The following is a 15,559-nucleotide window of genomic DNA, read 5'->3' on the forward strand; positions in this document are numbered from 1 at the left end:
TGGGGATCGAACTCAGGTCGTGAGCAGAGCTTAGGATTGTAGTACTGCAGCTTTAACACTCTGCGCCATGGGGGTGAAACTAACGTCTTATTTGAGAAAGAGATCAGATACAAAATTAGTTGAGAAATGGAGTATGTATTATGTGTTCAGAAGCAGGAGACAAATCTAGAATGAGAAGCAGTTTAAACGCTTATATGTTGTATTGCAATGAAGAAGTAGAAAGACAGGGTAATTCTAAATGTTAAAGACTGAATATAAACGTAACCCAACAAAAGTATTTTTATTGTGCTTTACAGACGGTGTTTTAAAAAAGAAATCTTTTATGTGACAAAGGGGGTATCGGAGAGAAAACATTTTCTATTTTTCATTTATGTTACACAATTATTTTTTCCTTTCTGTATTTTCTTTTATATTATCTGCTTGTCTTTAAAAATCATAAAAGAATAAAAAGAATAGGTAGGAAGGGGAAATGTCACCAACAGTGCCGTCTCTATCTCTGCAGTACATTAATGTGGGGGGGGGGGGCTGCATTTGGGGATTTCCTCCTCTCTGAAAGAGACAGGAACTCTCAGAGGATCTATTCTGAGCCTTGAAACCTGGGCATGAGCTGTCCTGGGAATATCCCTATTAAGATCTTTCAGTGTAAGGATATGTCGCTGGAAATCAAGATCAGGATAATTCATATTATGGTATTCTCCATTAATATCGATGGATAAGAACATGAGAAGCCATGTTGGATCAGGCCAATGGCCCATCCGGTCCAACACTCTCTATCACACAGTGGCCAAAAAAACCATCAGGAGGTCTACCAGTGGGGCCAGGACACTGGAAGCCCTCCCACTGTTGCCCCTCCCAAGCACCAAGAATACAGAACATCACCGCCCCAGACAGAGAGTTCCATCAATATGCTGTGGTGAATAGCCACTGATGGACCCCTGCTCCAGATGTTTATCCATTCCCCTCTTGAAGCTGTCCATGCTGGCAGCTGTCAACATTTATTATTTATTTATTTATTTAGTGGACTTATATCCCGCCCTTCTCACCGAAGTGTCTCAGGGCGGCTCCTGTGGCAGTGAATCTCCTGTGGCAGTGAATTCCACGTGTTCATCACCCTTTGAGTGAAGATGGACTTCCTTTTTCCCGTTCTAACCCGACTGCTCAGCAATTTCATTGAATACCCACGAGTTCTTGTACTGTGAGAAAGGGAGAAAAGGACTTATTTCTCCACCCTCTCTATCCCTTGCATAATCTTGACAACCTCTATCATGTCACCCCTCAGTCGACATTTCTCGTGTGGATGTGAAAGTCTGGACAATGAAGAAAGCTTATAGGAAGAATGTTGAAATGTGGTGTCGGAGAAGAGTGTTATGGATATGGTGGGCCACCAAAAAGACAAATACACGTGCTCTAGATCAAATCAAGCCTGAACTCTCCCTAGAAGCTAAAATGACCAACTGAGGCTATCGTACTTTGGCCATATGATGAGAAGACAAGGCTTACTGGAAAAGAGTTGTTCCAGGGAAAGTTGAAGGCAGCAGGAACAGAGGAATGCCCAACATGAGATGCAGAGCTTGCTTTTTTTTTTTTTTTTTTTTTTAGCAGGAACGCAAAGGAACGCAGTTCTGGCTGGCTTGGCCAGAGCTCCTGCTCAAAAAAAGGTCTCTGACAGAGAGAAGAAGATGATATTGGATTTATATCCCGCCCTCCACTCTGAAGAGTCTCAAAGCGGCTCACAATCTCCTTTACCTTCCTCCCCCACAACAGACACCCTGTGAGATAGATGAAGATATTGGGTTTATATCCCGCCCTCCACTCCGAAGAGTCTCAAAGCGGCTCACAATCTCCTTTACCTTCCTCCCCCACAACAGACACCCTGTGAGGTAGATGAAGATATTGGGTTTATATCCCGCCCTCCACTCCGAAGAGTCTCAAAGCGGCTCACAATCTCCTTTACCTTCCTCCCCCACAACAGACACCCTGTGAGGTAGATGAAGATATTGGGTTTATATCCCGCCCTCCACTCCGAAGAGTCTCAAAGCGGCTCACAATCTCCTTTACCTTCCTTCCCCACAACAGACGCCCTGTGAGGTAGATGAAGATATTGGATTTATATCCCGCCCTCCACTCCGAAGAGTCTCAAAGCGGCTCACAATCTCCTTTCCCTTCCTTCCCCACAACAGACGCCCTGTGAGGTAGATGAAGATATTGGATTTATATCCCACCCTCCACTCCGAAGAGTCTCAAAGCGGCTCACAATCTCCTTTACCTTCCTTCCCCACAACAGACGCCCTGTGAGGTAGATGAAGATATTGGATTTATATCCCGCCCTCCACTCCGAAGAGTCTCAAAGCGGCTCACAATCTCCTTTACCTTCCTCCCCCACAACAGACACCCTGTGAGGCGGGTGGGGCTGGAGAGGGCTCTCACAGCAGCTGCCCTTTCAAGGACAACCTCTGCCAGAGCTATGGCTGACCCAAGGCCATGCTAGCAGGTGCAAGTGGAGGAGTGGGGAATCAAACCCGGTTCTCCCAGATAAGAGTCCGCACACTTAACCACTACACCAAACTGGCTCTCCTAGTTAGAAGGCACTAGTTAGCCATTTGCTCCCAGACCACGCACTCCAGCTGCCTCCAGCCTCCAACGGGCTTGCGAAGAGAGTGAGAGCTGCAGAGCTGCCCATGGCCTCCGCCTCCCGGAAGAAGCTGGGCCTGCCGCCGTCCGCTCCATCGCATGTGGCTCTCTCTCTCCGTCCATGTTTGGGGTGGGGAGCGAAACAAGGTCTCATTGGGCTGTGGGAGAACACAAACCCATGAAATGCAGCTGATGGCACTGTACTGTTCTGTGCCAGCATGCGGAAAGTAACCCACTGAACAGGTGATGTCACTTCCGGTGATGCCAGGAGGTGTGGCCTGATAGGCAAGTGAGTTCCTGCTGGGCTTTTTCTACAAAAAAAGCCCTGAAGATGGATTGACTCACATGAACACATGAAGGTGCCTTAAACTGCATTAGACCCTTGGTCCGTCAACATTCTAGGGGTGTCAAACTCATTTGTCGTGAGGGCCGGATTTGACATAAATGAGACCTCGTTGGGCCGGGCCATGTGTGTACCTATTTAAGATTAGGTAGCAAAGGTATAAGAACATAAGAGAAGCCATGTTGGATCAGGCCAACGGCCCATCCAGTCCAACACTGTTTGTCACACATAAGAACATAAGAGAAGCCATGTTGGATCAGGCCAATGGCCCATCCAGTCCAACACTCTGTGTCACACATAAGAACATAAGAGAAGCCATGTTGGATCAGGCCAATGGCCCATCCAGTCCAACACTCTGTATCACACAGTGGCCAATAATTTATATATATATATATACACACACATATATATATACACACACTGTGTATACGCTTTGTAAAAGGCACAGACAAACACAAAGGTTTTTTTTTTTAAGAACTTAAAATAAAACATGCTTAAACATGTTTTAAAACATTGGTTTTAAAGGTGCTTTCTTCATATTTCTCCTATGGGATCCAGGGAACTGGGCAAAGGAAGCTCTGGCTCTTTCCTTCCTTCCCCAGGGGACCAGGAGGGGGAGGAGTAAGTCTTGAAAGCAAGCTGTTACGCATAAGGAAGTAAGAGAGGGGAAAGGAGAGGTCCCCTGTGCAAGCGCCAGTCGTTTCCATCTCTGGGGCGACGTTGCTTTCACAACGTTTTCATGGCAGACTTTTAATGGGGTGGTTTGCCATTGCTTTCCCCAATCATCTACACTTTTCCCTCAGCAAGCTGGATACTTATTTTACCAACCTCGGAAGGATGGAAGGCTGAGTCAACCTCGAGCCAGCTACCTGAAAATCCAGCTTCTGCCGGGGATCGAAAGGTCATGAGCAGAGCTTAGGACTGCAGTACTGCACCTTTAACACTCTGCGCCATGGGGCTCTGCAAGAGAGAGAGGGACAAGGAAGCAAATGACTCCCAGTTGCTTGGAGTCCTGGGAGGAGCCCTCTGAGGGCCTCATTCGGCCCCCAGGCCGCATGTTTGACACCCCTGGTCTACAGCTCTCCAGGGTCTGGCAACAGCTCTCCAGGGTCTCGGGCAGAGAGGCACCACCTGCTGCTTTGAACTGGAGATGCGGTGGGTTGAACCTGTGATCTTCTGCATGCCAAGCAGATGCTCTACCACTGAGCCACGGCTATCAAGGAAGCCATGGCCCTCAGTCTGCAACACCGGATCAAGGCTGTTAATAATAGGATGTTTTGAAGGACATCAATTTATAGGGTCTCTGTAAGCTGGAAGCAAATTGACCCCAATTAACATACACAGAAGCAAGAATGACATACGGGCTCATTTGAAAATTTCTAGTTGTCCAGTGGGAGGGGAAGTCAATTTTACACTCGCATCTCACTCTGGCAGGCTGTATTTTGCCCAGGGCTTTTTTTTTGTAGCAGGAGCTCCTTTTCATATTAGGCTACATCCCCCCTGACGTAGCCAATCCTCCAAGAGCTTACGGAGCTCTTCTTATGGGGCCTACTGTAAGCTCCTGGAGGATTGGCTACATCGAGGGGGTGTAGCCTAATATGCAAAGGAGTTCCTGATACAAAAAACCCCTGTTTTCGCCCCATGTCAATTGTGACCCGAACGGTTCTGTTCAGATGGAAACTGTAAGGGAATCTGGCCCTTCTGCATTGCAGGTGTGAACAATGGATAAAACTGAACTCTAAAGAGCTCCCAATGACAAAACCATACCATGAGTGGTGAAGATACATAGTGGTTAGAAGATATTGGATTTATATCCTGCCCTATACTCTGAATCTCAGAGTGGCTCACAATCTCCTTTACCTCCCCCCCACCACAACAGACACCCTGTGAGGTGGGTGGGGCTGAGAGAGCTCTGACAGAAGCTGCCCTTTCAAGGACAACTGTGAAAGCGATGGCTGACCCAAGGCCATTCCAGCAGGTGTATGTGGAGGAGTGGGGGATCAAACCTGGTTCTCCTAGATAAGAGTCCATGCACTTAACCACTAAACCCAACTAACTTTGAGTGCTAGGGTTACCACCCTCCAGATAGGGCCTGGAGATCTCCCAGAATTACAACTGATTTCCAGATGGCAGAGATCAGTTCCCTGGAGAACGTGGCAGGTTGGAAGGGCTGCTGGACTCCATCCCTTCCCAAATTCTGCTGACCCCAGGCCTCATCTCCAGGAATTTCACATCCCAGAGTGGGCAGCCTTATGGGCTAGTGAATCTAAGGTTCAAATCCCTCCACCATCCAGTCGCTCTGTCAGTGTGGCCGACCTTTGTGAGGAGAAATGCATCTTCTATCCTAGGAAGCCAGAGGATAAGGTGAAAATGAAGCAAGGTTCCCTCTTATGTACTCTCTTATGCAGGGATGGAATTCTAGCAGGAGCTCCTTTGCATATTAGGCCACACCCCTCTGATGTAGCCAATCCTTCAAGAGCTTACAAGGCTCTTTTTTGTAAGCTCAAGGAGGATTGGCGACATCAGGGGCGTGTGGCCTAATATGCAAAGCAGCTCCTGCTAGAATCCCACCCCTGCTCTTATGCAAAAAGAGCTTGGAGTTCCATGGCACAGAGTCGCAAAGCTGCAGTACTGCAGTCCAAGCTCTGCTCATGACCTGCGTTCGATCCCGGCGGAAGCTGGGTTCAGGTAGGCGGCTCAAGGTTGACTCAGCCATCCATCCTTCTGAGGTTGGTAAAATGAGTCTTCAGCTTGCTGGGGGAGGCAATGACAAACCACCCCATAAAAAGTCTGTCGTGAAAACATGATGCGACGTCACCCTAGAGTCGGAAATGACGGGTGCTTGCACAGGGGACTACATTTACTTTTATGCAAAAGGAAGTAAATTCTTTTTTGTAAGTAGAAATCTGGCTTGACAGAGAGGACTCTGCTATATGAACATATGAAGCTGCCTTCTATTGAATCAGACCCTGGGTCCATCAAAGTCAGTATTGTCTACTCAGACTGGCAGCAGCTCTCCAGGGTCTCAAGCTGAGTTTTTTCTCGCCTATTTGACTGGACCCTTTTTAGTTGGAGATGCCAGAGATACCTGGGACCTTCTGCTTACCAAGCAGATGCTCTACCACTGAGCCACCGTCCCTCTCCCTTATGCTAGGATCATTTGCCCTGAAGGGCTAACTTTCTGCATGCATGAGTGGGGTTGTTTGCTGTCTCATACTGCTTCTCTCCTCTTCCCCCCCTTCACCCACCATGGCAGGATTTCCCAATTCTTCACCTGGAAGGGATTGTGGATGACCACTCCAATGTCCTGGGCTTCTCTATGTTCAACACCAGCCATCCGTTCTACCTGGAGTTTGTCCGCAGCCTCAACATGTCGTGGCGGGAGAACTGCGAAGTCAGCCCTTACCCTGGGCCTGCGGTAAGTCTCGGCCGAATGAGGTTCCTGGCGAAATTTCGCTCAAGGCGAAAAAAATCAGAACGGATATCTGGGGAGGCCTCTTTGGGCAAAAGCGTTTAGACAAGAATAATTATGGCGTTATTAGGAGGGACTGAATTGGCATTCATCATTAAAGGGTGTGAGATTCGGGGTTTGCCATTTTTTAAGCTACAAATGTAATAAACTGCCTTGAACAGGATGCTGAGTTTATAAGATATCTTAAGGGGTCTGATGTTATACTACTACAAGAAACCTGGACTCCACACCAATCCAGCTAGAAGGGTACAAGCCCTATTCCCTCCCAGCCTTCAGGAGTAATACAAGGGGTCGTTTTGAAGCAGGATTGTCTATACTTGTCTCCTCACATTTTGCCTTGGAACGCATCACTCTACAGGCAAACCTCTCTATGGTGCAGGTTGTCAAGCTTCTCCTCGGAAAATTCTCCTTAATTATTGTGAATTTATATGTACCACCCTCTCTAGATAAGCTAACTCTTTTGCAATATTGGGAACACTTGGCCACACTCATGGAGGAATTAGAGAGGAAATTTCCAACCATCGAAATAATTCTAGTGGGCGACTTTAATGCTAGAGTAGGAAAGGACCGCAGCGTATTTTTTGAAGCTCTTGATTTTAACCAAGACGACACCCTTCCACCCGTTTCCTCCTATCCAAGATACTCCAAGGATAGCCTTCTAAATTCAGCAGGCATCTGTCTTGCCAAATTCTGTATGCAGTGCAACAGGATTTGGTTAAATGGTTTGATTGGCTGCCCAAATTCAGGAGAATTCACCTTTGTCTCCCTGAGGGGCTGTAGCGTAATTGATTACATTTTAATCTCTCCTTCATTGAAACCTTTTTAAGTTTAAGCTACAAATATAATAAACTGCCTTGAACTGTGGGGGAGGGTAGGACTGAAATGTTTCGATAGCTAAATAAAGAAACCTTTAAAGTGTTTTTTTAAACCAAACTTTCAAAGTATTTGAGGAATTTCAAAATAGTTAATAGCCAGGGCTTTTGTTTTTTGTAGCAGGAGCTCCTTTGCATATTAGGTCACACCTCCCTGATGTAGCCAATCCTCCAAGAGCTTACAGGACTTGTTGTGTACTGAACTATATTATAGAGCTCTTCTTACAGGGCCTACTGTAAGCTCTTGGAGGATTGGCTACATCAGGGAGGTGTGGCCTAATATGCAAAGGAGTCCCTGGTACAAAAAGAGCCTTGGTTATAGCAAGCAACATTTCCTAGTGGGACTTTGGGGATCCCTAGGGATATGCAGATGTAACCAATGCGTGGTAATGTATTGGAGAAATTGAGATTCGACCTCCCCGGATGCTTTTCCTGTCTGTCCAGTCCCCGTCGCTTTCCACTTAGGCGCTGTATGGATGGCTGTGCAGGGATGCAAATGGACTAGTGATGGGGTGAAGGGCTTCAATTAAAGCAATTACCCGGCCCCTGGGACCGCCTGGCGATTAACTCTGGCTGAATTATTTGCCCTCTGCAGTTGTCGGCGGCACTGATGTTTGACGCGGTGCACGTCGTGGTGAGTGCCGTCCGGGAGCTGAACCGCAGCCAAGAGATTGGGGTCAAGCCCCTCGCCTGCACGTCGGCGAACATCTGGCAACACGGAACCAGCCTAATGAACTACTTGCGCATGGTGAGAAGGGAAGCTCCATTTCCTGGGACACCCGGGCCGTTCAGACAATGGCCCCGAATAAAAACGGGAATCTTCAACCTGTTAGATTTGATACAAAGATGACATTGAGGTTGGCCTGGATTTGATCGAAAGGCGTATTATGCTAGGCCCTCGTGAGAGAGACTTTGTTTCTTTTTATACTCTGCTTTTGTCCCCAGCGGGGGCTCAAAGTGGTCTACATCTCTTTACTCCTCCTCCCTTTTAACCTCACAACAACCCTGTAAGGTAGGTTAGGACAAGAGAAAATGACTGAAGTCATCTGGTGAACTTCCATGGCAGCGTGGGGGATTCGAACATGGGTCTAGCGTAACACAGTAACCCCTGCACCACACTTGCTGTAGCCCTGTAGAAAACACTCTTGTTAATTTGCTAGTTTCTGAACTCTCCGTCTCTGTTCCTCAGTGGAGGTAGCACATGAGTCAATCAGGACTGTTGAGCCTCTAAAACCGTATCAGGCCAAATATCTGTAACCTCCACTTCTGTCAATCTATCCCCTGCATCTTTTTCTCCCTCTTGCCTGTGATGGCTGGGCCTCGCCTTTCGATACCCTTTCCACTGAGAATGCACAGCCCCTCCTGCACCTAGGTCCTTTATGCTGATAGGCTACCTTTGAGCAGTTCACATGTTTGCGAACATTCTGTGACATCCCTGCAACCCGACCAATGAATGGCTTTCTGGGCTGGTTTCACTTGGCAGCTTCTGTGACATCACAAGTACTCAGCCAATGCCCAGGGAGGGGTTGCAGCCAACTGCCAGCTTGTGTTTATCTCGGGGAGGAGATGGTCTTTTTTTTTACATACCTACCATTAGCGTTGAGCATGTTGTATCGTTAATGCCTTGTTCGTATGTCTGCTGCCTGTCGGGGGATACTCAAAAGCAGGTCTCAGATTCAGCAGGAGCTCACAGGAGTACAGCTACTGAACCTTTCTGACCAGTTCCCCCTCTTCCTATCCACCAACTTGTCCATTGAATACTAAGTGCAGCTGCATAACAATCCCTGGATTAGGAGAGCGGGCAGTCAGGCAGCCACCAGAGGCTTTGCCACGCCCCCAGCAGCCCTCATTAACCCCTGGAGAAGCCCACACCACTCTTTTTCCACTTCTTATGTGATTTTGGGCGGTGGGTGGCTTGCTGGCCTTTTGACAGGGGGGGGAGCCCAGGAGAGCCCCAGGTGAGCGAGGGTTGCTTGTGCTGGCTGGATCTCTTGCCAGCTCAAACAGGCCTCACTCACCCGGGGCCCTCCTTTTTTTGCATCGGGTTGCTTTTGGCTGGTGGGGGGGGGGATTGGCATATGCGAATGAGTTATGCTAATAAGCTCCACCACCTATTTTTCTACAAAACGACTCCTGCTCAAAAGTGAAATGTGGACAAAATCCCCAAGTTTACAAAGCAGGCAAGAACAGAGGCAAATCTAGCAGGTGCGAAGATCTTGTCTTGACCGTTCCATGCTGATGGTGGCCTTCAACTTAGCACACCCGACTATCTCTCATTCTCTTTCCCTTTCTCTTATCTTTTCCCTCCCTCCAATCCCCCCCCATCTCTGTCTCCCCATCCCTGGCCAGGTAGAGTATGACGGGCTGACAGGGCGTGTCGAGTTCAACAGCAAGGGTCAGAGAACGAATTACACCTTGCGAATCCTTGAAAAGGCACGTCACGGTCATCGGGAGGTAAGAACGAGGCTGTGCATATCTTGAGCATACCACCCCCTGGAGAATACTAATACAGGAAAACCCAAATTAAGCAATAAAACAAGATGTTATTTATATAGTTCTTTACATTACATAATCAACTCTTACTTTATAAGAGGGTGGTAGAGTCTCTGCTTGGCATGCAGAAGGTCCCAGGTTCAATCCCCGGCATCTTCAGTTAAAAGGACCAGGTAGAAAGTGATGGGAAAGACCTCAGCCTGAAACCCTGGAGAGCCATGAAGTGGGGCTGTAGTTCAGTGGTAGAGCCTCTGTTTGGCATGCAGAAGGTCCCAGGTTCAATCCCCATAATCTCCAGTTAAAGGGACAAGGCAGGAGGTGATGGGAAAGACCTCAGCCTGAGACCCTGGAGAGCCACAAAGTGGGGCTGTAGCTCAGTGGTAGAGCATCTGTTTGGCATGCAGAAGGTTCCAGGGTCAATCCCCGGCATCTCCAGTTAAAAGGACCAGGCAAAAGGGGATGGGAAAGACCTCAGCCTGAGACCCTGGAGAGCCATGAAGTGTGGCTGTAGCTCATTGATAGAGCATGTTTGGCAAGCAGAAGGTCCCAGGTTCAATCCCCAGCATCTCCAGTTAAAAGGAGCAGGTGAAAGACTTCTGCCTGAGACCGTGGAGAGCCTCTGGTGGTCCGAGTAGACAGTACTTACTGTGAGAGACCAAAGGTCTGATTCAGTAGACGGCTGCTTCATGTGTTCATTATATTTTGGAGGAAAGCCTTCATAGCAGGAAAAAAAAAATAATGTCAGGTTCCCAGATGGAGGGCAGTGCATTACAAAGTCTGGTAATGGATGTCATCAATGTGTGATGGAAAATCTAAGAGCCAATCTAGACAGGATGTTTGTGTTGACGTGATGCCACCTGTATTTATGCACAACGCCATCATAGAATTGAGACCCTGGGGTGGACTGTTTTTCGCAAAACCAGAGTATTCGGGCAAGGGAAACGAAACCCTGCCCCTTCACCCTTGATTTCACCGTATCCCTTTGCTTTCAAACCTTTTTCTTCCAGCTTGGCTTCGATATTGGAAGTGAACCAGGCCCTGAAAAAAAGATCTGAAAGCCTGAAGCAGCTGACAGTGGCAGGGTTTAAGCTTTCCACACCTGATTTTGCTTTATCTGTCTTTAGGTCTTTTTTTCGTAGCAGGAACGCCTTTGCCTATTAGGCCACACCTCCTGGGTGTAGCACATCCTCCAAGAGCTTATGGTAGGCCCTGTAAGAAGAGCCCTGTGAGCTCTTGGAGGATTGGCTGTATCAGGGAGGTGTGGCCTAATATGCAAAGGAGTTCCTAGTACAAAAAAGGCCCTGTTTTTCTTTAAAACGATAGACCCATATCTTGCATTAGATGTGAAGGGGTGGGCATATGGACCGCTCCTACGGTTAAAGATCAAACTAGTGAGCCTTGCTTCTACAGTCCTGGGCCTGAACTTTTCATCCCCTCATACGCATAAGGATAAATACATTGAGACTTTCTGCCCTCCTCTCCCCTCTTTACAGATTGGGGTGTGGTACTCCAACAGGACGCTTGCAATGAATGCCACGACGTTGGACATCAACATCTCAGAGAGCCTCGTCAACAAGACTCTGATAGTCACCACTATCTTGGTAAGTATCCTCCTCCTCTTTAGGCTTTCTGTAAGTTTAGGGAATGCTGGGACGTGTCTTTGCCTGACAGAATTTTAGCACCTGTGGCTTTTTGAGTTTTTGTTGTATTGATGGCACTTTGATGGTGTAAGTTTGTTTTTTAAATACTTGTATTTCTAATGGCTTTGGGGTTTTGTGCTTGTGGTTTTAATGGCTTTAGGGTTTTGTGCTTGTGGTTTTAATGACTTTTGGTTTCCATTACTTGTAGTTTTAATGCCTTTGGTTTCCAGGGCTTGCAATTTTAACAGCTTTGGTTCCAGGGCTTGAGATTTTAATGGCTTTGGCTTTATGTGTTTGTGGTTTTAATGGCTTTGGTTTTCAGGTCTTGTGATAGTAATGACTTTGGTTTCCATTGCTTGTCGTTTTGATGGCTTTGGGTTTGCGTGCCCGTGGTTTAAATGACTTTCGTATTCAGTGCTTGTGGTTTTAATGGCTTTGGTTTCATGTGCTTGAAGCTTTAATGGCTTTGGTTTCATGTGCTTGTAGCTTTAATGGCTTTGGTTTCATGTTCTTTTGGTTTTAATGGCTTTGGAGTTGTGTGTTTTTGGTTTGTTGTTGTATTGATGGTGCCTTGATGCTGTTAATTTGTTTTTTAATACTTTTGTTTTTGTGGCTTTGGTTTTCAGGGCTCGTGATTTTAATGGCTTTGGTTTTGTGTGTTTGTGGTTTTAATGGCTTTGGTTTCATGTGCTTGTGGTTTAATGGCTTTGGTCTTCAGGGCTTGTGATTTTAATGACTTTGGTTTTATGTGCTTGTAGTTTAATGGCTTTGGTGTCACGTGCCTGTTGTTTTAATGGCTTTGGATTTGTGTGCTTGTGGTTTTAATGGCTTTGGGTTTGGGGGCCTGTGGTAGTAATGACTTTGGTTTCCATTGCTTGTGGTTTTAATGACTTTGGTTTTCAGGGCTCGTGTTCTTCATGGCTCTAGTTTTCAGTGCTTGAGGACCCTTGTTCTAGAACCTTCTCCCTCAGCGAGCACCATGCTATGCTCTGTATTTACACGCTGACTTCCCTCACCTCTTACAGGAGAACCCCTACATGATGCGCCGCACCAACTACCAGGAGCTCTCTGACGCGGAGCAGTACGAAGGATTCTGTGTGGACATGCTTCACGAGCTGGCGGACATCTTGAAATTCCGCTTCCAGATTAAGCTGGTGGAGGACGGGCTGTACGGGGCGCCTGAGCCCAATGGATCGTGGACCGGCATGGTGGGAGAGCTCATCAATAGGGTATGGCTGTTGGGGAAACTCCTCCAAGGCCTCTCGCTGACCTAGAGTAGCCAACTTCCAGGTGGCAGCTGGAGATCTCCTGGGAGTACAACTAATTTCCAGGCCGTGATGTTCAGTTCACCTGGAGAAAATGGCCGCTTTGGGAGGTGGACTCTGTGGCATTATATCCTCTTTCCAAACCCCACCCCCCTTAGGCTCCACCCTCTGAAATATCCAAATATTTCCCAACCTGGAGCTGGCAACCCTGCCTTAAGTTTGGAGCCAGTTTGGTGTAGTGGTTCAGTGTGCAGATTCTTATCGGCGAGAACCGGGTTTGATTCCCCCACTCCTCCGCTTGCACCTGCTGGAATACATATGAACATATGAAGCTGCCTTATACTGAATCAGACCCTTGGTCCATCAAAGTCAGTATTGTCTTCTCAAACTAGCAGTGGCTCTCCAGGATCTCAAGCTGAGGTTTTTCACACCTATTTGCCTGGACCCTTTTTTGGAGATGCCAGGGATTGAACCTGGGACCTTCTGCTTCCCAAGCAGATGCTCTACCACTGAGCCACCGTCCCTCCCCAAGGGAGGAATGGCCTTGGGTCAGCCATAGTTCTCGCAGAGGTTGTCCCTGAAAGGGCAGCTGCTGTCAAGAGCTCTCTCAGCCCCACCCACTTCACAGGGTGTCTGTTGTGGGGGAGGAAGGTAAAGGAGCTTGTGAGCTGCTCTGAGACTCTGAATTCGGAGTGGAGGGCGGGATATAAATCCAATATCATCATCATCTAAGCGTAACCCTGTTCAGGGTACGCTGAGGATAAAACCCAATGAGATGCTGGAAGATGTGCTCTCAGATCTCGAGTGCATCTTACCTTTATAAACATTTTATTTTATTTTTACTATTATTTGTTTCCCCTGGGGGATGCATGTTATCAGATTCAGCCCTGCTGGATCGGACTAGTGGTCCATCTAGTCTATCATCGTGTCTCACACGGTGGCCAACCAGTTCCTCTGGAGGGCCAACAACAGGTCATAGAAGCTTAGGCCTTCATAAGAACATCAGAAGAGCTGTGCTGGATCAGACCAGTGGTCCCTCTAGTCCAGCATCCTGTCTCACACAGGGGCCAAACAGTTCCTCTGGAGGGCCGACAACAGGGCAGAGAGGCCAAGGCCTTCATAAGAACCTAAGAAGACCCACAGTTGATCAGACCAGTGGTCCATCCAGTTCAGCATCCTGTCTCACACAGGGGCCAAACAGTTCCTCTGGAGGGCCGACAACAGGGCAGAGAGGCCAAGGCCTTCATAAGAACCTAAGAAGACCCACAGTTGATCAGACCAGTGGTCCATCCAGTTCAGCATCCTGTCTCACACAGGGGCCAAACAGTTCCTCTGGAGGGCCGACAACAGGGCAGAGAGGCCAAGGCCTTCATAAGAACCTAAGAAGACCCACAGTGGATCAGACCAGTGGTCCATCCAGTTCAGCATCCTGTCTCACACAGCGGCCAACCAGTTCCCCTGGAGGTCCAGCAACAGGGCACAGAGTTTGAGGCCTTCCTCTGATGTGGCTTCGAAGCTACAGGATTCAGAGGATTAGTGCCTCTGACTGTGGAAGTTCCCCTCAGTCACCATGGCTAATAGCCACTGTTAGGCTTATCCTCCATGAATCCATCTAATCCTGTTTTAAAGCTGTTTATTCCTGGGGCCCTCACTACATTCTCTGGCACCGAATCACACATTTTAATCACTCTCTGTGTAAAGCAGTATTTCCTTTTGTCACTTCCTTGTGGGTTCCCTTGAAGTCAAGAAAGCAGCAAAGCCCTTCACAACTTGGGTCTGACATATCTGAAGAGGCTGCTCCTCCCATAAGTCCCTGCGCTCCAACTATGGTAACCAGGCAACCATCTGGTGGCTACCTCACTACTTAGAGTGGCCCGTCCAGCGTTGGCTGGAGCCCAGGCCTTTTCTGTCGTGGCCCCGACTCTGTGATCCGGGCTTCCTGAAGCGGCTACGGTAATCGAACTCCTTGGGGATCTCTGCCTGCTTGTCGGGGCTTTCGAGGAGGTTTGAACGGCAGGTATTTTTTAAGAGGGGGAGGGAGTTGGGTTTTTTTTTGTTCGTTTTAACCTGAAAATATTTTTGGTTGTTCTTATAAGCTGCCTTGAACGTTGAGGAATATCTGGATAGAAATGTTTTGAGAGCCAGTTTGGTGTGGTGGTTAAGTGTGTGGACTCTTATCTGGGAGAACTGGGTTTGATTCCCCACTCCTCCACTTGCAGCTGCTGGAATGGCCTTGGGTAAGCCATAGCTCTTGCAGGAGTTGTCCTTGAAAGGGCAGCTGCTGTAAGAGTTCTCTCAGCCCCACCTACCTCACGGGATGTCTGTTGTGGGGGAGGAAGGTAAAGGAGATTGTGACTACTCTGAGATTCAGAGTATAAGGTGGGATATAAATCCAATATCATCATCATAAAGAAAGGAAGGAGGAAGGATTTAGATGCACCAGCTCTGTTCCCGGTACATAGGCATTGTTTACGTAGGAAAAATACACCAGAGATCTGATTTTCCAACATCTTACCTGGTTTTACTTTGAAATGAATGTGTCTCTGGGACACTTTCTCTGGAACTCGGATATTCCCTATGTTGTGTTCTCTGGGATAAACTTCCTTCATCCTTTCAGGCTGGTGGGAGAGAGGAGGGTGTCTGAGCATATAGTGAGTGTCTTCCCTTTTCTGCTGAGTCACCACAGACACACCAGATGCTTTGGTGTAGTGGTTAAGTGTGTGGACTCTTATTTGGGAGAACCGGGTTTGATTCCCCACTCCTCCACTTGCAGCTGCTGGAATGGCCTTGGGTCAGCTGTAGCTTTCGCAGGAGTTGTCCCTGAAAGGGCAGCTTCTGGGAGA

General features: G+C 47.8%; 1 protein-coding gene across 1 annotated transcript in view; it reads left to right on the plus strand.

The window, feature by feature from the left end:
• The window catches only part of GRIK5 (glutamate ionotropic receptor kainate type subunit 5), a 133,572-nt gene that overhangs the window by 80,953 nt on the left and 37,060 nt on the right, over positions 1-15,559 (plus strand). The window contains exons 8-12 of the mRNA XM_060258644.1: positions 6,231-6,392; positions 7,914-8,066; positions 9,668-9,772; positions 11,305-11,412; positions 12,477-12,680. Coding sequence (XP_060114627.1) covers positions 6,231-6,392; positions 7,914-8,066; positions 9,668-9,772; positions 11,305-11,412; positions 12,477-12,680 — 732 coding nt within the window. The remainder of the gene's footprint in view (positions 1-6,230; positions 6,393-7,913; positions 8,067-9,667; positions 9,773-11,304; positions 11,413-12,476; positions 12,681-15,559) is intronic.

Source organism: Heteronotia binoei, chromosome 17 (genome assembly GCF_032191835.1).
Source record: "Heteronotia binoei isolate CCM8104 ecotype False Entrance Well chromosome 17, APGP_CSIRO_Hbin_v1, whole genome shotgun sequence".
Taxonomy (NCBI): Eukaryota; Metazoa; Chordata; class Lepidosauria; order Squamata; family Gekkonidae; genus Heteronotia; species Heteronotia binoei.